The 24764-nt window shown below is 37.7% G+C and overlaps 1 protein-coding gene across 10 annotated transcripts in view; it reads right to left on the reverse strand.

Moving 5' to 3' along the window:
* magi2b (membrane associated guanylate kinase, WW and PDZ domain containing 2b) overlaps positions 1-24764 on the reverse strand; it is a 94649-nt gene that overhangs the window by 23983 nt on the left and 45902 nt on the right. For all 10 annotated transcript variants that reach the window (XM_055040329.1, XM_055040300.1, XM_055040291.1 and 7 more), the window contains exons 4-9: positions 21776-22000; positions 18350-18566; positions 17015-17094; positions 6396-6453; positions 4056-4177; positions 3400-3582 (exon numbers count right to left, since the gene is read on the reverse strand). In XM_055040329.1, coding sequence (XP_054896304.1) covers positions 3400-3582; positions 4056-4177; positions 6396-6453; positions 17015-17094; positions 18350-18566; positions 21776-22000 — 885 coding nt within the window. The remainder of the gene's footprint in view (positions 1-3399; positions 3583-4055; positions 4178-6395; positions 6454-17014; positions 17095-18349; positions 18567-21775; positions 22001-24764) is intronic.

A 24764-nucleotide genomic window follows, 5' to 3' on the forward strand; every position in this document is an offset into this window, starting at 1 on the left:
GCTTTTTTGAGTCTGTTGGTCAGTCACACACAATGCTGTGTGTGACTGGTGAAAATGAAGTGAAAAATGCTAATCACAGCTAATTTATTAATCAAAAATAGGGACAATTTTTCATCTACATGTGGCCAGGTCTGTTTAAATTGCTTTTTTTACTCTTATTAAATGTTATGAAACATTAAAACCTGATATAAAAAAAATAGAACAAATCTGGAAGGAGCCAAATAGTTTTTCGCTCCACTGGAAATCAGTTATAGATCATCATATATCATCAGAACCTCATATCTTCCTTTGTATTTCACAGTAAAAAGTGACAATGCAGTGACAAATACAGCTGCCTCAAATACTTTATTTTACACTGCTGTACACACACACATATATGTCACACCAGACATGTCAAATCCACAATCATGCACAATCCCTGAGAGCAATGCCACACAGCCAAATAGGCCAGCTAATCTCAGTCAGAGGGTGTCTGCGTGAGTCCCTGCATGTGAAAGTCTGTGCTAGTGCAGCTCTGGCAATGTCACAGAGTGGAGACGAGCAAATTGGAGAGAAAAGGGGGAAAAAATCAGAACAGAGAGCAAGGCTGACACACCAGGATGCAGGGATAAAGAGAGAAAAAGTAAAGAGGAGAGAAAGAAAACAGAGAAAAACACGCAGAGGATGAAGACGGAGGGGGAAGCGTCAGGCGGCACAGTTAGATAAGCCAGCTCAATAAAGAGCAAACTTTAAGGGAAAGGGGGAGACAGAGATAAAATAAAGAGAAATAGATAAAACAGAAACAATGAGAGCAGTAGAGGAAGATTTAGAAATTTGCTCTGAATGAGATGTTTAGACACCAGCAGCGCCAGGCATGAGGCCAACAACAAACCGTTTTCGCCTACAGCTTTAAAAGTCTGCACCGAGGTTAAGCCTCCACCGGTTATTGTTTCTGTAAACTCAGTCTAAATCACATACATAAAGAGCTTATGTATGAACCTCTTGTAGGCATCTGTACCTTGTAGCTTGCTTAGAGTCTCCAGTTCACAAGCGGACAGACGAGGATTTCATGCGTTGCTCTGAGAAAATCCAAATGGTTAATGTTGAGTCTGTAACTCAGTGATCCTCATGAGAAGACACCGCCACTTGTGCCGAGTCTGAATCTCATGTGGTTTTAAGATTCAGGGGATTAATACGACACAAGTGGGCAATTTAGTGACACTGGTGTTAACTCTTTGTGTGTGTTATTTTTGATAATAGTTCCCATTCTTCACCAGCAGTGGGACCCAGGAAACAGAAACAGACCCTATAATGAAGGTGTTGCTCGAGATTCAACCAATAAAGTTTCAGTCTTTTATAACCAGAGCAGTGAGAGAAAAGAAAGCATGCAGGGAAACTAAAGTTCATGCCTGGAAGGAAAGCAAAGGCTCAAATATGGGGCGCCCTGAATATGCTTCCATGAATATTTCTGCAGCTAACAAACCTCTGAACACAGCTTTTTATTTCCTGTAATTCCTATTCTGTTAAGAGTAGATTTTAAGAAACATCTCATAAACTGGAATATTTTGGCGAAACTTTAGCAAGAGAAAATGAAATAAGGAAAGTTGTCCAAATATTAATTCTCCTGGAACTTTGAAACATTGTAAATGTTTATATCCATTTCATTAGCCAATAAAGACACAGTCATGCCTGTCAGTGAGAGATGAGTTCATCCCTATTCCTTGAACATGTGCATGTCAGCAAGTGAGGAAAAGATCGTTGAACTCTGACCCCACCCTACCAGCTAAGGGGCGCTGAGGTGTTGAGAAAACCAAGGTAAAGATGGCCGCAGCAGCAACAGCAACGAACAGATTTCACCAGGAGGTTCCAAAATTATTAGGGGAGGAAGGTTGACATATTCTGCACAATGTGTGAAAGATCAGGTGTGAAGTAGCAGCACAACAGCCTGACCTCATCAACACATCATGTTTACGACATTACATCCACAGGCTTTGGTAACGTTCATGACAGCTGCATTTGTACTGGGGAGGCAGTTTTTCTGGTCTGCTCTCCGAGGGCAGCTGGTCCTGACCGGATCTCTGCAGCCACCATCAGATGACGTGCAGAACAGCCGATGGCTCTCGACTCCATAAAGCTATTTACCTAGGAGCTCCGGCTTTTCTAGACCCCAGCATGTGTGACAGCGTTAACATAAAAGACAAAACATCTCTCTGTAAAGGAATGAGAATGCATATTATGTATTTTCCAGGCACATAGTGACACTTTATACCACAATAAAGTAACAATGCTGCCTTCAGTTGTTATGAAAATGGTCTATAAATCAATAACAACTTCACAGAAACTTTGATCATAGCCATATCTGATGCCTTAAAATTGGTCTCTGTCTCTTTAAGAAGCTCCTGTCCATTCCGATGCTCTGAGTGGATTTTTTGCTACTTTCAGTGATTGAATGGAGAAGTCAGTTGTAATCGGTCGTATGTATAATTACCTATTTAATTATTTATTAAATTTTGTTTAAGTCATTTTAAAGGAGAAACATGAACAGATTAGCTTTGTGCAGAACTGCACTGCATTTTATCTATTTATTTAGGGGTCTACTCTGAATCTGCAGCACTCCAGATTTATCTAAGATGTTTCTCTTAGCAATTTGGCCAGATATTAACCCCCATGTATTATCCTGCTTGTTTTGTTGCAGCTATTATTTTGTAAGTCCCACTAAACCTCTTTAAACACACGCAGATTATTATGTACCCGTAAGGGTCATTATAATAAATTTTATTTAAAGGAATTGGAGTAAATAGGGCAGAAAATAAATGAATGACCCACTTTTCCGATTCCTTAACAATTACTCAGTATTTCACGTTGAAGTATTGCTTTACTAGTGGTTTTAATGTCATAAGATGTGAAAAAAATCCACAATATTTTACAGTGTGTAGCAAAGTCTAAAATAATACAGATATATTGTGGCTTAGAAAAGTACAAAGAAACAACACTATGATCCAAATCCTTCTGCACAAAAAGCTTTGAGCAAAAATTTCAAAACAGCAAACGGTTTTGAAAACTGTTGATCAAGAAAATATTTAAATGAATTGATCTGGATGTTCAAACTGTCCTTGTATTGTTTGAGGACTTTGTGACTTCTGCCAGCTAAAACTAAAGCATTATAGCAGAGGATGGAAAAGCGTTGTGACAACACAGCATCAATATTTACTTGGCATTGATGCAGGGAAATTAAACTTCTGGCAGCAAAATCGACTTCATATACTCGTCTATGGCAAGAACCCAAAGTCCATCATGGCTATGTGTCAGAACCACGATGCCACACTTAAACATCTCTATGAATACATTAATCCAGCAGGAGAAGCTGTTTTTATTGTTCTTACACATCAAACCAGTTTCCATTACATATCCAGTAATTACCTGTGTCCATTTTCCCGTCCTGAGCGGCAGGTCCGTCTGGTATCACACTCTTCACTTGCAGGAACTCATCGGGTTCGTCGCCTCCGATAATTGTGAAGCCAAAGCCCATGTTGCTCTTCTGCAGGGCCGTGGACAGGAAGGTGCCCTTCAGCTGGGTCGGGTCCCTCGTAAACAACGGCTTTTCTACATTCAGAGACAAGCTTTTTGTTACAGTTCACATCTTCTCTTTTGTCAAAACCAGGAAGCATTTGTTTTGCTACATCAAAACAAATAATTTTGTTGAATTTTTGCATTAAATAAAATTCAGAGTTTATCTACAATGCGCTTCCCTGCTATGCGGACTCTCAGATCAAGCAGAACGTAACGTGTTGGGTTCATATGTCGTCACATTTGACCGGCCGGAGGCCTCGGGGTGAGAATGTTCTCCTATTGCCTGAACTAGCCCCGATCTCCAGCCAACCCTGCGCAGCACGTTGTGACATCTGCCTCATCTGGTGCACATGAAACTGCAAACTCTTAGGGGTAGTTCAGGATAACTCAAGATGGCCCGTTTTGGCAGGAAACACTCAAAATTAGCAACTTCATTTTGAACAGCTCATATTGGGTCTATGTTGTTGTATGAGCAGGGTCTCCATTAGGTGACGTTGGGATCATACCTCTGTATATTGTGGGTAAAGGCAGAGCAGAGAGTCCCTGGCTCTGCATCTGTCTCTGCTGCTCCACACGTCTCTTGGCTTCAAGGACTGGATTTTCAAACTGAGTCCTTCGATTGATGTGACTGAAAATACAGGGCATCATTAGAATGAACAGAAAAGCCTTTAGAGAAGCTCTGTCAGCCATAAAGAAGCAAGATAAAAGCACAGCTCTGGAGTAAAAACTTGATTAGAAGGTAGAGATTCATAAACAGGAATATAACACTTCAGACTGCTGGATTCGACTCTCAGGAGATTCATTAGCAGTCACTTTTATTAGAAGTCTCTGTAAACATAAGTTAATATTCTTTTGCTTTATTAGCATAATCTCACATTGAAAATGAGAGAAATCTTCCAACGTTAATTTAAAACCTTTATTTTTATCAGGAAGGTGAAAAATAGAAGCGTAAATGTCTTTTCTGCAGCTCTGTTCAGATTTTCAGCAAACTTTACTCCATGTTCTCCTTCACTTCACTTATAACATTGTAAAAAACATGAGAAATTATGAAACCAGTTCAAAACCAGTTAATAGGTTTCCTGTAAGTTGTTGAAATGGCTTTAAAATATTTACAAAGTTTGCCTAAAATGTGCACAAATGTTAAAGCCTCCTTAAAAGAAACCACTTTTGAAAGTGCAAGTATTTAATAAAACACAGATGCACATGTTTAATTTTCTAAGTTAAAGGCAAATAGCAGCAGAGATCAATGTCAATTGAGATTTTAAGTGTTCATATTTCATAATAAAAGTAGAAGCAGAGCGCTGAAAAAAAAATGAAATAGTTCTTACATACCAGAAGATAATGGAAAATCTTCTGAATGAGGTAAATAGTCAAGGATGAAAAATTACACTCAACAATTTTTAGATTTTGCTCTTCAGTAGATTGAAAAGTAAAAACCAAAGCAGCTCAAAGCAATCTCTCCAGTACTTCGTCCATCTTGGATACTGCTGTGGGGAATTTATGGGGCTCACTTTTCTTTGCAGACATTAATTGGAGGTTGAGGGATTATATTCATCCTCAGCTAATTGAAGGTCTTTTCTCAACATTTTCATTAGACTAAAATATGGTTTCACTCCATATTTGCTGCCATACTGTGGACTGTTGTGCTTTTCATGAACTTTGTCGGACAGATGGTCTCACATTTGACTCCTGAATACTTTAGTTTGCAGAAGGGTTCATGCTGAACGCCATGACTGACAGCTGTCCAACTATTGCATCTCTTAACCAAACTTTACAGCCAACACGACTGACATGTTATTTGACTTTCACCAACTGTGGAGTTCAGCTTTATGGCCAAATGTCTCATGTAGTTCTGCCCACACTGCTCCACAAGCAGCTTTGACAAACCAAAGAGAGCTCGCTATTGCTTTTAGCTCTTGCAGGTTTCTTTATTACATGCTCCTCCGATGTCCTTTGGATGCAAACAAATAAAAGCTCCTTTGCTGTAGAAATATTATATAGTAACACATTTCCTTCTCTTCTTATACATGTGGCTATCAGGATGACATGCATAAAATGTGTTAAGTTTTAACTGTTTTTCATTGTTGTAGTATTTTTACCAAAAATTGTCACTAATATTGATCCATGTAGTTTTTTGTGCAGTTTTTTGTAAATAAATTACTTCATTTGAGTCCCCTGGGACAGAAAAGATTGTAATGTACCCAACATTTGGTCTGTATGTTTTTTTTGTCTTTGCTGTTATAAAAGCCATTATTCTCATCCATTCAGACCATGCATATACAATATTTATGACACCTCGTGGAAAACAATGAAGCATTTTCAACAGGAATCAACACCAGGGAATAAAAAAAACAAACTCAAATCAAAGTGGTTGTGTGTTAGAATGTGCATTAATAACTGTCGCAAATATATTAGAGACTTTGTTTTGTTTAGTTTATTGTGCATATGAAAGAATAAAAAAACAATTAGTGCCACTCTTAAGATGCAACCTGAGGGTTTGAGATGAAGCTCTTGTGCGTTTTGTAATAACTCTTCGCTTTGCACAGTTTGGCCTCAGGGTGAACTTGAGAGGATGCCCACTCCTAGGAATGTTTTGCACGAGTCCTTTTTGGATAGTTTAAAAACAAATTACAGAAAAAATGACAGATGATGAGCATTAAAACAGTTACTTCATATTTTGACCACACATATAATACTGTGTATAAGTAGTTACAGTTTAATTACTTATACACAGAGTGATTATAAGGATACACTTTTAACCAGAATAGTCTTTTTTTCCCAGATGGACATTAAAAAAGTGTATTCCCTCTTTTATTATGAAGCAGGGTAATAAAACGTCAACTTACTCAACGTAGTAGCTGCCGTAGATGGGGTCATCTATTTTCTCCCAACCATAAGGCAGTTCTGAGACAAAGAAGAACAGAGACAAAAGAGAAATGCTATTAGTATTTTCAGAGAGCAGAAGAAGGAAGCTAGACACTAAATTGAACCACTCAGGGGAGACAACATGACTCTCAGGGCTCACAGCCACAGCAGATGCTCCCAAAGCGCCTTTTAGTAGACACGCCAGCCTTCGATCTGCAGCAGCGGCTTCTTTACGGCGACACGAATCACAACAAAGAGCCGATACAAAGAAGCGAGGGAGGAAAACAACAATCCGTCTTCTTTTTTCCTATGTGCTCATTTTTTATTGTGCACATAACACTACGGCCAAATACCCCCACAGAACTACTTCTTGTTTGTGATTTTCTTCCACACACCCACTCTTTTTCGCCTTTGATGGTTCCTGTGGATGCTTTGTTAATTGTCTACTCCACTCCTTATCGGTTTCATTCTTGTGTCATCCAGTCTCTTTTAAGTCTCTGCTTCTTGTAAAAGCCGCCACAAAACCTCCTGGACTCTGACGCTTCCTCCTCTAAATTACAAGTGACACTCAAAGATACAAACCCATTTAAGAAATCAGAATATTATTGGAAAGGCATTCTTTTTCAGAAATTGTATTACTAAGTGAAACACATTCATTCACCTTTATTTCTGTCGATAATGATTTTCTGCTAACAGTCAATAAAAACCTGACATTTAAAACTAGAATATTACACCAGACCAATAAAGAAACAATTTTTAATACGGAATTGTACCCTTAATGAAAAATATGTTTAATGACTACTTAAAGACTAAAAGGTACTTATAATCTGATAAATGGGCCTCATCGAATTTATTAAACACAAATGAGGTTTTCAAATCCCTTGAAAACGGTGTTCAATCACACTAAAACCACAAACTCCAATGTATTTCATTGTCATCTAATGTTACAGACCAGCACAGAAGTGCACTATTGTGAACGAGATGACACATAGTTTTTAAAACCTGAATATTTTAACTTACTTTCAGGCCCTTTAAGTCACAACTTAATACAGCTGTAACTCTTTCTAATGCCTTTACTCAGCTAAAGACTGAAATTCTTAGAAAAGTATCTCAAGCTCAAATCCATCAATATTCAAGTTTTACAACAGATTCTTCGTTAGGCCATTGCAATACAAGAAAGAATATGCCTGACATTTTAGGTCTGGCTCTTTCCTAGAAGATTTTTACCTCCATTTTGTTTCCATCGACCAAATTTCCTGTCTCTGCTGAAGAAAACTATCCCCACAGCATTATGCTGCCTCCACCATGTTTCATTGTGTCCTGTCTTTGTTTGTCCACTTAACCGTTTTCTAAATGGTTGAGTAGGACTGTAAATAGGACTTCCTGTGACTTTTTTTTTTTTTAGCAAAGCTCTTCACAAAACTCATTATTTCACGTTTGTAGGTCATCCAGAGCTACAACAGGCCACTTGCTACAGCTTAAAAATCTTATTTAACCCTCACTTCACCAAAAAAAAAAAAAACACACACAAAAATCCCATTAAGATTAAAAGTTGCCTTTGCAAGGCTGGCCGGTCATGCTTTTCATTTTCAAATTTTATTGTTTTAAGACTTGATCCTGCATTAAACTTCCTCACTAGTGTATTCCTTGGTTTTGTCTTTATGTTGTTTTTACATCAATATTTTCTAACAGACCTTTGACACTTTCACTGAAGAGCTGGATAAATAAAAGATTAAATTTACAAACAAATTCAAATTTTTAACGACGAGACATTTAGTTGGATTTTATTTGGGGGCGTCAGAGAGAAAGGGACTGAATACAACTTATTTGGAAAATTTGTAGATTACTACAAAGTTGCAATGAAAGTTTTCTGCAGTATTTGAATAGAAAAGAACATTCTTTAACCTACACTGTGGTGCCTCTCATCAAGCTTTGATACAAAGACGTGACCTCGTCTTGTAAATCAGCTGAAGCTACAGAAACAAGTCCGGTTCCCCTCATCAGTTCAAGCTTTTTCAGAAACTCACATAAAGACCTTTTATTTCTGATCAACATTCATCAGCAACTGCTTGTGAGGCGTTGATCTTCCTTCTCACACTGCCACATTAAGTCACTCTCGTGTCCAGTACTTCACAGTTTAACTTTGACTGAAAATAACTGCAGATGGACAAACACAATGTGTCGCACAGACTGAAAAAGCAGGGAAATGCACTAACTCTGAGTCACGAAGGATTTAGATGGGCCTCAGCTTAGTACGGACATTCAATTACACACACAAATGCACACATACACAATCTATAAATGTAAAGCAGAAGCGACAACTTTGGGGGTAAGAATGGGAGTAATGGACTCATTAGGAAGAGGAAGTGATGCGATGTAGAAGAGTCGCTGCTGGTTTCTGCTTCATAATTTTGCTTTTCAGCTATCTGGCTTTCTGGATAAAATTACAGTCTTAACAGCGGTTATGGATTTTTCTGGCATTTTTCTCACTATAATATCTAAAATGATCAAGGCCAGGGATTATTTATAATCTTCTTTTATTGTGTAAGCAATTACCGATGAATAATTGACCCAAATATACTAAGTAACCTTTTTGCAGCACTATAGCCGCTATCACGTTTTTTCATTTTAGCATATATTTAGACACATTTCTTATGGCTCTAAGTGTGAAGGGTTGAGGAACATTTGGGAAAACGTTACGATCCATTGCATCTTTCATGCATGCTAATGAAGCACAAGCGTTTTCTGTAATGAGAGTGTGTATCTTGGAATGAGTGGTGGAAAATGAACAATCTGTTTTTGGTCACCCAATGTTTGACGCTTTATGGACGACCCTGAACACAAGTTCAGGGTTGTGTAAATTTATTTGACCCAAGAGGTCAAATAAATTTATCCGAAAACAATGCCAGATCTCGGCCATGTTGCTGCTACAAGCGTTCGACATGCTAATGCGAGTGAACCTTCATCTATGCAGCCAGAGTATCTCCATAATGTAGCATGAGATTATTTACAGTTGTTATCAAGTCATTGCTGCAGATTACATTATGGAGGCGACTTAAACATATGCCAAATGTACATGAAGTAAATATGAAATTACACCTACATTGGAACTAAAATTAGCATTTTAAATCTGCATTTATTTATTTTATGCAATGCTTCTCAGTGTTTGACACACTAAGCTCTCTTTTTAAGAACATAAGAGTTTTAATTATTTTTTATGCCATGTAAAATCTTATAATTATCTATTTTTATACCAAATTAAGTACAGATTCCAGTTCTCTTCTATTATATTTATTTATTTAACATTTTTTCATTTATTTAAGGTTTCTAAAATTTAGCGGATTCTGAATCCACATTCTGAATATTTATTGCCTTCTATGTCTAATTCCTCCTCCACCTCCTCAGCACAATTAAATTTCTCCAGTCCTTCAAAACAACATGAATTATTCACATGTATGTATTTTCAAATCTTGGCCTCGGTTAGGTAATTCTTTCTGTTCCATTTGTTTGGTTGTTTTTGTTGCCTCACGTTATTAGCTTATGTAAAAGTTCTTTGTTTCGTTGTGTATGAAAAGTGCTCCCAGAAATAAAGACTACTTGATTGAATTACATGTGTCACACTGCATTAATCAGCTCTCATAATTCAGAAGACAAAATTTCTGATTTCTGAAGTATAAAAAAGCATTTATGACATACATTTTTTTTTCATATGCATGCCAGCTTTGCAGAACTAAAGGCCATTCTGGGCTGCATAAGCAAAATTAATTTCTGTCTCACAAAACAATAAATACCAGCTCCTCTAAGCAGACTTTATACACTTGAACAAAAAGCATTGTTTTGTGATTGGGTGGGAAACACAGACACTGCACAAACAGCAGCGTGTGACACATAATCACAACAATCACTGATGCGCACTTCGACACATAAATCCTCAATCTTATCATTTTTACAATTATTTACTCTGCGTGACGCTGGTATTATAGCAACATCCCTCACGCTTTAATGTAATTACTGGCAGATCCGTGATCCTGATATCAATAATCCATGCGAGAATGTGTGTGTCAAAGTGTGTGTGTCCTGGCAGTGGAGCGTGCTGACTGTGCAGTCCAAGGTGAAAGGAGGCCACACCTCAATTATCTCCGGTCTGCGTTATCATTCTCTCAGCGGACTCGCTCTGCTCAGGCATTACCTCACACGACCCTCCTTATGCTAGCCGCACAGCAACCAAACCTACTTCATACCACCTTAAATAATCCCCTCCCAGCCTGTCCGTGAGCCACCTTAAATGTCGGCCTAACTTATGCGCTCGCTGCTTGCCCTCCCCCGAAACCGATCGGGAGACAGTTTCCATGGAAACCAGCAATGAAAGTCTTTTTCCCATCCCTCTCCCCTTGCTTGAGCTGAGGGCTGCGACTTGTCTCTGTTTCCTGCCGCTGAAACATAGAAAGACTGTGTGTGTGTGTGCGTGTGTGTGTTTAAGCATTCACATATTTGTAGAGTGTGTATGTGATGCGAATTAAAAGGCTGAACACTGTTAGCATATCTGAACAAGTAAAAGTGCGTTCTCCTTTCACACCAAATCTGATTCTTTGCCATGTTTGAAGACGTATCTGTGGCTCTGAGAGGCTCATTTGTGTAGTTTGATTAGAGTCTGAATGCAGGAAAAGTCCAATTGTGAAGCTTTTATGTCAGATTACTTTTTCTGCCTGATTAATGAGCAGAAGAAAACACATGGGTGACCTTATGTGACTCTTTAGGAAATAAAATTAAAACATTTATTTTAATCAAAGAAATTACTAAATGACTGGCATTGTGAGTCGAGATTTGATGGGACTCGCCACTAGTTAGGCTGAATTTTATTGTGTGCAATTTATTTATAGATATTTAGTATTTAATTATTTAACGATTTGAATAAAAAAAACATCATAACATATTGAAATAATATGAATATCAAGCTGTACAAACTGATACCCTTATGGTAAAAAGAAAAATTAAATTGAGCTATGATCTGGTCATTTTCAGGTATTTAAATCTACGTTCAAATATTCCAAACTAGACTTCTGATTGAAAATGTCATGATTTATTAAATTAAACAAAAATATTATTAAACAAAAGTGCTCATATTCCAGTGTTTTTCAAAATCAACTTCTGATGGTTTAATTTAAAGCCCCCAGTGGCTTAAATTTCAGGTTTTCTTTTTATCCATAAAATAATGATTTCTACATACATTATCAAATATATATTGTAAAAACAAATCAGTTCATAGTGAAATTGGGTGTTTTTGATATTATAATAACACAGTAACTACTAAAAAAAAAAAAAATCTGCTCCACTCAGGGGGCCACCGGCCCCTAAGTGACTGCTTAGTTTGCTTATGCCTTGGGCCGTCCCTAACCCTACCACTCAACCTAAAAGATGGAGCAAATGAAACAAGTATCTCCTGGTTGCTGTTTTTTTAAATTAGGGAAGCAAACTTATGTTTTGTTCAAAACAAGATATTCACCCCAACAGTCTGACAATTATATACAGTTTCAGTCTGTATTTCACCTTTTTGTGAACTGCCAGATCAAAAACTTTTAAAAATCTGATGCTTTCCTTCACGTCTGAGCTGGTTCAGTCCAATAAGCATCACAGTCTGAGTTAACACCTCTCGATGTGATCTGTCCAGTAAAACAACCATCAGAAGGAAAAATAAAACCATCTGAGGTTTAAACAGTGCTTTAAGCAGAGCCACTTCTCCTCTCACTCCCCAGGTGGGGGCTGGACCTGTCGGCATCGTGTGCTCAAACAACAGGCGAATACACACTCTGCCACCGAGTGTGTGTCTCTTGCAGCGTCCCAGTTACTGTTTTATCGCGAATCCCATCAGTAAACACTCTTTCTTCTGGGGATGAGACTCTGAATTTCCAGCACTAAACTATGGAGATCTATCCTCCTAAGCCACTGATGAAACAGACAACAAACCAAACTACACAGATAAAACACAAAGTTTTGGGGGAAAATAGTGTTTCCCCCAACAGGTTTTAGATCTAAAATAATGAACATAAACTAAAGGATGCTTATTTTATTTTGTAGTGATGTTTGTTTTTTTCTTGGAGGCAGATTGTAATTTCTCGCTCTCTTTTTGCTCCCTCATTTTATGACAAAGTTGATCCATGCAGCAAAATATTTTTGGTCGTCTCAGTTTGAAATGATCACAGCATGACAACCTTGAGTAAAAATAATGCTTTGTTGTTTTAAAATAAAAATCTAAGACACATTAATTTTTTTTTTATGATTCAAAAAAGTAACAATTATTATTACATAGCACTTACAACCAGCTGAAAAAAGTACTTAAAACAGTACAAAGGTAAACCTTAGCACAATTTCCCTTGAGCAGATATTACAAACAAGCTGAAGCAAACATACTCCATCTGATGCGGATCTCTGGCTACAAACTCTGGGTGCGCCTCAGTGTTCAGTCGCAGGACCTGCTGATGTGTTTGAAGGTTTCACCAACATTTGCAGCAACACATCAACATGAACAAACCTCTTTCCAGATTCACCAAAATGCACCATGGGAGCAAAAGAGGCCTGGGAGACCGCACAAGGAGAAAGAGAATGCAGAATGAGGATATGAGATGCCAAAGGAAAGTGAAGCAGAAAGACCAGACATGCATGAGATGGAGGCAACAAAAAGGGAATAACAAGAGGGAAAAGGAAACCAGCAACTGATGAAAGTTCCTCTGAATATCTGTCTGCTGCCTGCCAGAGGCTGTGAGACTGAGAAATCCTTCAGGCAAAGGGGCATTTAAAATCGGCTCCACTTCTTCCTTATGTTGCCTGCTCACTTTTATTATATCATTCTGACAACTTTTATCCTTCAACATCAACTCTGCTCTCTACATACTTTATTGAACATGCGTGGCTGGCCCAAAAATAGAAACAAAAAAAAATAAAAAAACAATAACAAATGAACATCTAAATAATTATTAACATCTAGTAATCATCCTAGTGGCTGCTGAAGTGCTAACCGCTCTGAAAAGGTGGGATCCCAAGAGTGCGGTAAGAGGATATGATATGTCATCCAGGACCTTCACAAAAATTCAGCAAATAGCATTTGATTCAAAATCCTCTGCCAGCAGGCTTAGATCACAGAAATCAGTTTCTCTAAAAACTGCAGCCCTCAAGATAGTGACACAGCAACCCAAAGAGAAGGATAAATCAATATCAAAGAGATAAAATAAGGAGGTAAAGAAAGAAAAAAGAAAAAGAAGCTCTGGCCTCTATGTTGTAAATTTAAATTCATCAGTCGAAGCACTACTTCAGACATAATCGCGGTCTACTTGAATACCGAAACAGACCGCGTTAATGTTTACATACAGCAGAAAAACTGTACCAAGAAACACGGCTGTTTGGTTGGATACTTGAGAGAGAAAGCTGAATAAGAAAAAGAAGGAGGTGAGCTAGTACTGAACGCTTAATACATTATTGAAAATATTTATGATTCTCTTTAAGAAGTAGACTAAAATGCAAAAAAGCAGCCTACATAGTGGATGAAGATTTGTCTGCGCTCTCCACTAATCTCCTTCAAGAACTTTTGGAGAGCGACTTGGTTGCAGCAGCAGCATCTCTCCATGAGGCTCCAACACATCTGGGGAACGAAATGTTGTGCCCCATCTCTGTCTCAATACACCAAAAGAGCAAAAGGAAAATGGCAGCCAACGTTCTCCCACATGTACGCTGATGAAAGGCTAATACATTTAACAGAGCGTGATGTGTGAGCACAAAAGATATGCATACTTAACTCAAAAACTCAAGAATTTGTGTTGTCAAATCATCTCTTCCAATCCCTTTTTCATCATTTATTGGATTAAAAAGTTTCAATAAACAAAAAAAAAAAAGGCAATTTATTCATTATTTAACAATTAGTTCAAACTGGGGTCTCAGTCGTGTGCAACATTGCAAAAACATATATAAGTTCTTCACATGTTAGCGATCTGCGTGGTCACACACTGCTGTGGGACCGTGCGTCATCCTTCAACCGGCAGTGACTGATTGGTCAGTTTGGTTGTTTTGGTTCATCTGGCACAAACAGCAAACCCAAACGGCCGAGGTCGAGCTGAACTTAACCTCTAATTTGGAGTTCAGTCAAAGTAATGCTGTAACTCGGTTTTGCAGAACAGCAACTTGAATTTTCCCTATTGCACAAGTGAAATATAAATCAGTTAAATACGCATTGCTTTAAGCAGATTCCAATTCACATCTATAGTTGGGTATTTCTTACAGATGCTAATAATCGGGCACCAAGGAGGTGCCCGATTGTCAGCACTTGGGGCACAAAAGTCTGAAGAAAAAAAACAGATAAGAGTCAAAAGCATAATAAGCTTTTTGTTGCAAAGATAATTTGGCAAGTTTTTCATATAATTCAACTCAGCAATAAAAAAATAAATAAATAAAAAAACTTCTTTTTGCGCTAAATTTATGATTGACATCCTGTCGATGTAAATTATTGAGTCAAATTATCTCATTTGCCTACAGTACAGCTGAAGATGTGTATAAAAATACATTCATTATGGACAAGGAAAACTGTGGCAAAGCCATTTCATTGCCACACTGCAAAAACAAAATCAATTTTTTGTCTAGTTTCCAGTGCAAACGTCTTAGGGAATTTGAAATAAGACAAAACTAACTTACAGGTACTTTATAGAAAGGCATATAAGCTTGCTTTAAGTAAATACTTCCTTAAAATGGATGCTATTTTCATTGGCAGACTTAAACTTAAAAGAAATTTTTACTACATTATAAGTTAATTTGTCTGCCAAAAGAAGTAGTCATTTTTTATCAATATTAAGGAATTATTTGCTTGAAACAAGCCTCTATAACTTGCTGAAAAGATAGTTTTAAGTTAGTTTTGTCTTATTTCAAGTGTAATAAGATATTTACACTAGAAACCAGACCAAAATTACTCTGGAAGATTTTGCATTTTGCAGTGCATGACAGCCTTGAGGAAGAGACAAGAATGGCAAATGTAAAAAGCGGTCCAAAGAATGAAGAAAGCAGAGCCTATTATATTTTATGACCAGCTAAAATCCAAAGGTTCACAGTAATTTAAAAAGTGGTAAACCAGAATCCCCCCCTTGATGTTCTGCTTTGTCTCCGGGTTCTGCTGTCAAAGTGATGGGGCTCCAGAAAATGCAGCACAAAAAATCCAGTTCCTGCAGTTAATGTGTCATCCATACTGAAATATTAAGATGACAAATCTTAACCAGAAGGCTGATGCAACAGATAAATTCTTCCTGAATGTATCTATTTAAGCTATTTTTATATTTTACAAGAAATCCTGTAGTTTGCACAAAGTAGAAAAAGAATAGATTTTTTTCCTTACTACCAAGGACATAAATATACGAGTTAAACGAGTAAACAAACAGATTCTGATAACTGCTCATTCCCATAAAAAACACTTGCATTGTTTAAAGGGAATAAAAATTAAGAATGGAGGTGTCTTCTTATTGTTGCATTTAGACCATATAGATCTGTTCAGTGATAGCAGTGGTGTCCACATGTTTTTCTGTCCGACTTTGAATGTGGAGAGTAAGAGCCAGCTTATGCGGAGCTGACTCGGGTTATTAGCATTCCCGCCGCAGTCTGGCCCAGAACTGCCCAAAGACGAGATTGGGAGGGATGAAGTGTGGGGGAGAAGACAAAAAATGAGTAGAAAATTTAATGAGAGGGGATTGAAAGAGGAAATGGGGGGAATTTCAGCTATGACTATGTAGAGAAAAAAATACAGAACAGATGGAAAACAGAGAAAAAGAAGATATTGATTCAGATTCACTTTAGTGAATTTTATTACAAGGTAATTTGTTACCTAAAGGCTGATACAGTCGAACAAATGTTCACCTTACCTTTTGATCTGGTTGCTCTGTTTCATGTAGCTCTTAATCAAATGGTGGCATAACAAACACAAGAAGACACGGTTTTATAAAATATATATAAAAAATGCAGTCACTTTCTGCGTCCTGAGCTTAATGTCCTGCATTGCAGCGCTTTGCTGTCCAAACACTGTTGAAGCCATGAAGCCTTAACTGAGTCCAAATTTAGACTGTAATGTGGATTTCCAGGAGACATTCGATCTCAGAAGGACAAACCAGGAATAGATTATGCAAAACAACACAAACCATGAATGGAAACTCTTCCTCAGTGGAATCACAAGAGTTAAATACAGGATACATTTGTTTAGAAATTTTCTTCCCTAAAAATCTCAACTAAATACACTCAGGTTGCAATGTGTAAAAATAAGGCAAAACACATTAGTTTCCTACCCAATTTGGACTTCATTTGTTCATTGTATTCTGTCTGGATTTAAAAATCCTTCCATCAAAAGTGAATTAAAACCTCTGGAGAGCCAGGAGACCAGCAGCACACATTTCTGACAGCTGGGTGTTTTTATGAACTCATCCTCCAGGAAGGAAAAACAGTGTGTTATAAAGAGACATCAGGTGCAGAAGCAGCAGGAAATGTGGAGACAAAACACACCTACGAATTCCCAGAGATGAGTTTGACTCACGTGAACGTGAACTAAAGCTTTTAAGAGAACAAACAGGCTGCTCAGACTCACCGTCCTCCCTGCACTCCTCGGGTGGTTTTGCTTTCTTCGCTAGCCGCGGATCGAGCCACGATGTAGTTTTGGTGTTGTGACTGGAGGTGAGGTGCAGATGAAGGTGATAGAGGGTGGGGAAAAAAGTGCAAACAGAGGTCAGAGAGTGACTGACAGAGAGCATTAAAAAAAAAGGGTGCAAAAAATAACACCAATGTCCTACATGTGAAGAAAGACGAGGGAATATCTGAGGTAAACCGAATGCCTATTAATCCACTAATTAGCCTCCAGCTACTAATTACCAAGGGTGAGAGGAGTGTTACTTCAACAGGATAGACACACACACACACACACACACACACCCACACACACACCCCCACACACACACACGCACACACACAAACTTTTGCAATTTTCACTATGTGTGTGTGCATATGTCTGATTAGCAGTGCTAAGCCACATCAATTATTCAAGAGGAGAGGCCAGAGCTATAAAATTTACACACACATACATAAACCATGACTTTAAAGTGGGTGCATTACATTAGGTTTATTTTTAACAATTTTATTTTATCAACACTGGGTGTAACATCCAGATCTTATAACATAATGTTAGAAAGCTACGTTTTTGCACTACAGACACTTTAGCAGCTTTACGATGCTGAGACAGCAAGATTTTTGACCAGAAGTTAACACTGCATGATACTGAGAAATTTAATAATATTTATGTTCAAGATTTCATGGAGATAGCAGAGTAGCTGGATGGAGATGTTAGATGCCAACACTTCCAATAACAAGGTCTCTGCTTCGCCCCCACTCACTACTGGTTAAGGCTTGAGGTTTAGAAAAATACACATTGTTGCTGCTAAAATATCAATTTATGTTACATTCACTATTACATGTGAATTTTCAAAGTCTCAACCAAAGAAATTGGGAGAAACTGAGTATCTGTGGTAAAATTTCTTAAAGTGATCAGGTTCATCTCAAGTGTGTGTTCCGTTTATGTCAGAGATTTATGGGTCACATCTAAGTGGCTTATCAAGCACAAACGCATTCCTCTCAAAATAGCCAGGCACTGGAGTGAAAATAAACAGGTAAAGTTCAGAGAAAAACTTTAAAAAACTTTCAGAAAACCTGCAGAAGTACAAGGTTACTATTACATCTCCTTTGAATATTGAAGATAGGTTAAAAATGTATATTGTTGATTATTATAGCGCATATTTATCATGTTTCAGTGCCAAACAAAATCTATAAACATTAAAAGTCTAGGATCTTATAGAGATCTATAGCACTACAATATAGGTACAGTGAGAAACATCTCATACTTTTAAGCCATTAAAACAAAAATGTGACGTACTCTATAAAGTAAACTTCCCCCTTCTCTGTGTAAGCCATCTCCCAGTTGTCAGGCAGAGGACCGAGCTCTTCCTCATCTGCATCAGGGACTTTGGAGGGAGATTTTGGGGCCTCCTCCCCTTCAGTTGGAGGCTCGGATGATGCTGGGGCCTGGCTGGACCCTTCAGCTGCAACTTCCCCAGAGGCATCTGTGCTCTTGTCCTCGTGTTCACTGGACTCTGGAGCACAAAAACAGACTTATTCTCACACACACATGCAGACGTGAGGGTGCACTACACACTTGGTGTGTGATGAGTCAGAGCAGAGCCACCGCAGAACTGTGAAGCCCCAGGAGACAGAGGCAGCCGGGGAGGGAGGGCAGAGTCTAAGAACAATCAGCACGAGGAGAAAAAAAGCATAGGAATGTCAGAAACTGAGAAAACAGGGAAAGACAGAAACTATAGGGGTCACAGACTGAGTCACAAACACGAGGAGAGGTCATCAGCAGAGAGAGAAGCTGGTGGAATGATGAGAAACCCGCTACTTGGATTGGACATACTCTACAATAATCCTGACTTTTTTTTGTCACAAATGTTTCAGATTATCAAACTAATTATAATATCAGACAAAGACGACATGAGTAAACAAAAATGTAGTTTGCTGATCTAAGCCTGACCCTTGGTGAATTAATTGCCTCTAAATCAGACTTGATGAATTGTGGTACATCAACTAGATTGTGAAGCAAGAAATGAGCTCTAGGTGATGTTTTTTTTTCTGAAATTATGTGTTAGTTTTACACCTTATATAACAAAACATTCAAAAAGTGACTTTTTTTTTCTTGTCAGTTCATAAAAAAAAAGTTTTAGGATCATCAAGATGTTTTTTTTGGAAAGTATGTGACTGGCCTTTGTGTTTTCAGCAGTGGTTCTGATCTTTAAATTATCTCATGGATAATATTTGTGCCCAGTCTCTGATAGACTGAAAGATGAACAATGTTTCTCGAATAATCATTTGTTGTTTATTGAGCCTACTTTGATATCAGGCAAGTTCAAATGTGACTAATCACATTTCCATATATGATTTTAAAAGATGGGTAATTATATTCTCCCTTTGGCTTTTTGTATTTGACAACATGACAAAAACCGCAATTTTGTAACAGGAAAAATATTTTTGTAGCCCTGTGTTTTAATGTAAAAACCACATTTTACATCAAATACTGTGATTTTTTTTTTTTACAGCTTATGGGGGGGGGAAATAAATACATGAAGAGAAAACGTAACACGGAATGCTTTCACAAGGGACAACAAAGACAGATGGAGAAAAGAGAAGGAAGAGTGGGGGCAGCAAAGACAGGTCCACAGGGACAAAATAATAATAAAAAAATATCAGGAGGCTGGGGAAAGTGAGGAGGAGAGAAACAGAGGGACGTTTGGTATTAATAGCAACAAGGACAAAAGCCAGTGGCAGAAAGACAACAAGAGAGACGGAGGAATGAGAGGACAGAAAGACGGGAGCCAAAGCCTTTATGCGACTCCAGCCAGTGACTAAAAATGGAGACATTACGGTGCCCTTGTTTCTTCTGTTACATAAGGTTACTGTTAACCTTTGCAGTTCACACTCATGTTAGCAGAGTCTGTTAACATTTGTTACAACTGCTCAGGGTGCAGTTTGTCGGAGCTGCTGATTGAGCTGCAGACGTGACACCGGGCTGCAGGAGGGAAGAGAGCTACGTTTTACCTCAGGGGACAGTAAGAAGGATAGGTAACAACTGCAATAACAACTGGCTTGTTGCTCCGGTTCGATTCAATCATACCAGTGGGACAAAACTAAAAGGCAGCCAGAAATCCAAACCAGGGAAAAATAAAAATGTCTTCACGATCACAGCTGTTCTGAAACACAAAATGTTTTATGTTGCAAGACGATTTTAAAAAAGATCTTGGATAAAATCCTCCAAACTGTTGAGTTTCCAATGCTTTGTAAAAGTATTTGTAAACCATGAACTTTATCACATTTTGTCATCTCAAAACCTCGACCTTGAATGTGTTTTGTTGGGATTTTAAGCGCTGAATCAAAGCAGTAGTTAAAGATGAAGTGGAAGGAAAAAAAAACAAATTCTTTAGACAAAACTTAAAAACTTAAAAAATTTGATTTTTGTATGTATTCGGCCTCCAGTGTCAATAAATTATCAAGTTAATTTAGTGATGAACTTTGGGACAACACTCCAAAACCGAACCAAAGATACTTTAACCAGGTTTTATTTGAAGATTATCCTGTATTTAGCTCTAACTATCTTCCTTTCAAATTTGATCATGTCTGTTTCTTCTCATCAGATCAGATCATCATCTTCCCAATGTTTGCTTTGTTTATTACACTGTAAAACATTTGAACCACATTTAGTTGTGTCTACTGTCTTCTAGACTTTAAGCCAAGTAAACTGACTTACAAAGTTTTAGATTTTGAACCTTAATATTTGATTTCATGAAAGATAAACCTACCCAAGTAAGTTGTGTCCACCTTTAATTATTTTTTGTCAAACTTCCAAGAGTTAAATAAACTAGAGTTTTTAGGTGAGCACTTAAAAAGAAAGAGAGGAGAGGAAACTATTTCCCAGAATCCTTGGCGGCATGTTTCTGTATCCTGATATGGAAGTGTGTTACGCTGGTCTGACTCCTTTTATAAGATAAAATGTTTATTTTAATGCTTGAGGATATGTCCTGTTCACGCTAAATGTTTTTGATCAGAATTCATTGTAATATTTAATAACATTTATTATTAGAGCAAATATTTTCTTCATGCTACTTCAAACAAAAATTTTAATGTTTCTAAAGTAAAATAAGTAGTTATTTTAACTTGGTAATGTGAGCAAAAAAATAATAGAGAAATGAGTGATCTTTAACGAGGTGACGGCAGTTTTGTTTTGCATATTGTGAAATAATTATTTGGTTTAAATCACATCACAGCATGATGTTAAAATTCACAATTTAAGATTAATGAACTTATAAAACAATGTTTATAACTTGACTTATGTGAAATAAACTTCATGAACTTTAATTTCTGAGTTAAAAGCAAAACAATTTTCTTGTTGCACTTTCTATTTCCAGATGAGGAACTGAGCAGTGCGCTGAGATGCTAGCATTTTGTTGTAAAACCTAAACGTTCTTCCCGATCAGCACAAACTGATGCTTGGTTTTTATGATGCTGTTTGTTCACTAACTAGCAAACTTCACAGAATGGCTGAATTAATGCTAAAATAAAAATGTACACCAATTAATTCTGTAGGGAATTGATAGAAGGCGTGAATACAAAAAGCATGCCACACCTTTCAGATTTGTATTAGTAAATCATTTTAAAAGTCTTGCATGATTTTCCTTCTCGGTAGTACTACTCTGTCTTGGGAAAAGCAGAGTATGAGGTTTTACAACACATTGTCTTCCTGCTGTGATCGTACCCGGTGTGATGGCCACTCCGTTGCCATTGACAACTGGGCTCTCCTCTTCCTCCTCCTCGGGCGGCTCCAGGCTGGCGCGCTGCTCCATGTTGCTGACCGACTGATTCCTCTTTCTCTTGCCCTGGGCGCTCGGCCGGGCTCCGGGAAGCAGGGCTTCACTCACATTCAGAGGAGGGGCTGCCGGGGACGGCTCCGCTGGAGGTTTCGGTGTCCCGTAGAAGTTATCTAAGGGCAGAGAGCCACTGGGTTAGAGGTCTGAATGTAGGAGCACAGAACGGAGCAATGTCAGGTGATGTAATGTCGGCATGGAGGGCTTAGTGACAATATGATTGCCTTTCAGATCAGCTATACAGACAGAATGGAGCGCAGATAACTGGACTGAAAACTGCCTGTTAACTAATTTAACTAAACATTAGCATGAATCAATGGTGCGCATCTGCAGGCTCAGGTTGCAAGAAGAAGCAACCATTAGAGGTCTTATCTGGCAGATACAGTCTGGCAACTATGACTTTCTTAACAACAACATCTTTTATTACAATAATAAAAGGAAAAAAATACAGAAAAGAGACTAAATCCAATCTCCAACATAAAAGTCAGAATCGCTTTACTTTCTGGACAATCAAAGAATAAAATTTTATACACAAATGTCTGAGCAGCTCAGTGGTGAAAAAGCAGAGTGACCTCTCCAGGTATTAGTTTACTCCTGAGAGAAATTTACTCAACAGCTGGCATTCTGCTGCAGTATAATCTTACAGAAAGGATACAAACTGTAAGCTTTTGGCAGCCACTGACTGAGGCTTGTTGCTTTTGTTCCACACTCCAATCTTCCTCTCACAAATTTCCAAGAGATTACCGTTTTACTGTGAATTTTCAGGTTTCAGACCTACTTCAGATTTCCTTCCCATCATGCTCTTGGTTTTATTTTACTGCTTTGTCAGTGGGATTGATCGGTGCAACCTTGAAGAGGAGATTGTCAGACAGACAGAAACTAAATGGCCGATGCACATTATTGGAAATCCTTTTTACTTTTAATAAAAATCATCCACTTCAGAAAAGCATTTTAGACTTAATATGCATTTGAGTTTTGTTTTAGTGGACAGACTTGCACTCGAGTGGCACAAACTGTTATTTTCAAAAGCATCACAGGGTTAAATACAACTTTTGCATCACTGCTGAGCTAAATTACCTGATTCAGTAGTTTGCAGCCTCTTAAAGCCCTAACCAGCTGTCTGCTCCTCTTAATTAATCTCACTTTTCCTCAGCTGCAACTGTTACTCTGGACAGAATTAGCAAAGCATGCCTGGAGAGCGATTATTACAGTGTGAGAAGGAGGGACAGCATGGAAATTGAAGTTGGGGTGCATGTTGCTAAATGTAATTGACATCCTTAACAGCAGGAAAAGCCTTTAAGAGGTTAAGGGAGAGTTCAGTTTTACCAAAAGATGCAAACTTTCAAACACTGATGCAGTCAATTCCAAAATTATTCATATCTCTAGTACATTTAAATTTGACAGACATGTTTATTCTAACTTAATATTAATGTTTTTAACATCTTTCGCTGAGTCTAGACTTTAATCTAAAGTTTAGGGTGATTACGGTTTCAACCTCAAAACCTGAAGTCAAACTCAGTAATCATAAGTAGGTTTTGATTGCTCTGAATAATTTTCACTTATTAACAAAATGTAAACATGATGCAAATGATGAATGATTTTCTATCACACACAAACCATTTAGTTGAATGAAAATAATGTTTAATTGATATTCCCAAAGGGTGTGAATATATTCAGGTTGCACTGCATGTTTCCAAGACTATATAACATTTTCAGGCATTGTGCTTCAGGATTCAACATTCATACCTTGGTCCAATGAAAGCTCCTCTAGAACCTCTAATACCACCTGGTCTCTGTGCACTTTGAGGAAGAGCATCAACCATCTAAAAGGTTTTTTACTTGTGAATAATCTTTCTGCCAAACGAAGGACTTCACATTTTTCAGAACAGGGATTGTAGCCCTTCTCATATTGACGGACAGTAAACATCTGCTTCTGTAAAACGACTACTGATAGATTTTCTCATTTAATTTGTTTTAGCACACACCTGTAGGTTACAGATCAACAACTGTCAAGGCTCTTGCTACTGTCTTTATAGAGGTGGTTAAATTTGTCTGCCTGCTATTTTCCCTCTTGACATCTGAGATCAAGCAAGAATTTGATTTCCTGTGAATGTATATTGTTTTATTCGATATGAAATTATATATCTTCATCTTATTTATGCAAACAGTATGTACGCTGATGAAATAAAAGGCTCAAAGGCATTCAGTTCATGTGTGGGCTGCTATAGTGGCTCTTGTTCTCCACTTGTTGATTTTGTTTGCAAAAACCCCACAGCACCTAATTTTCTAACTTAAATTCACAAGTGCGCCACAAAAAATTTTAACACCTGCTCTTACTTTTAAGTTCTTATTGTTATAAAGTACTCTGTTGTGAATTTTGTGTGTAGATCTTTCTAAAAGTCTCCGACATGTAGATAACCACAGATTACTGACAGTGCTGAAGTCTCAACCTATCAAAAGGCCCAGGAGTCACAACAACTCTCAGCCCAGTAGAAAAAGACTTTATATTGTGTCTTCTTATCCACAAATCCAAGGCTCTCAGGGGAGCTGAACAAATGTGATTATATTTTACTGCTGGACTCAAAAGCTGCTTTATTCTTCAGGTTTATCAAAAAAGAAATGTTACTGCTGAAGGAGAACAATTTGAATCAGAACAAGTGATATTTATTCCTGGTTAATACACAGAGCTGAACAAAAAACAAAAACAAAAAACTCAGGTTTTCAAATATTTGACCAATGAAAAAAGATTGATGAATATGTTTTATAAAAGTTTTAATGATTTATTCAAGAATTTTTCAAAGCTTTTAAGCTTCTAACAACTTCCACCTTCAATGGTTCAATGTCACGAATATTATTTCTCATTCAATATACGTACACACA

This window comes from Poeciliopsis prolifica, unplaced genomic scaffold, assembly GCF_027474105.1.
Source record: "Poeciliopsis prolifica strain line A6 unplaced genomic scaffold, Auburn_PproV2 SCAFFOLD001, whole genome shotgun sequence".
NCBI classification, from domain to species: Eukaryota; Metazoa; Chordata; class Actinopteri; order Cyprinodontiformes; family Poeciliidae; genus Poeciliopsis; species Poeciliopsis prolifica.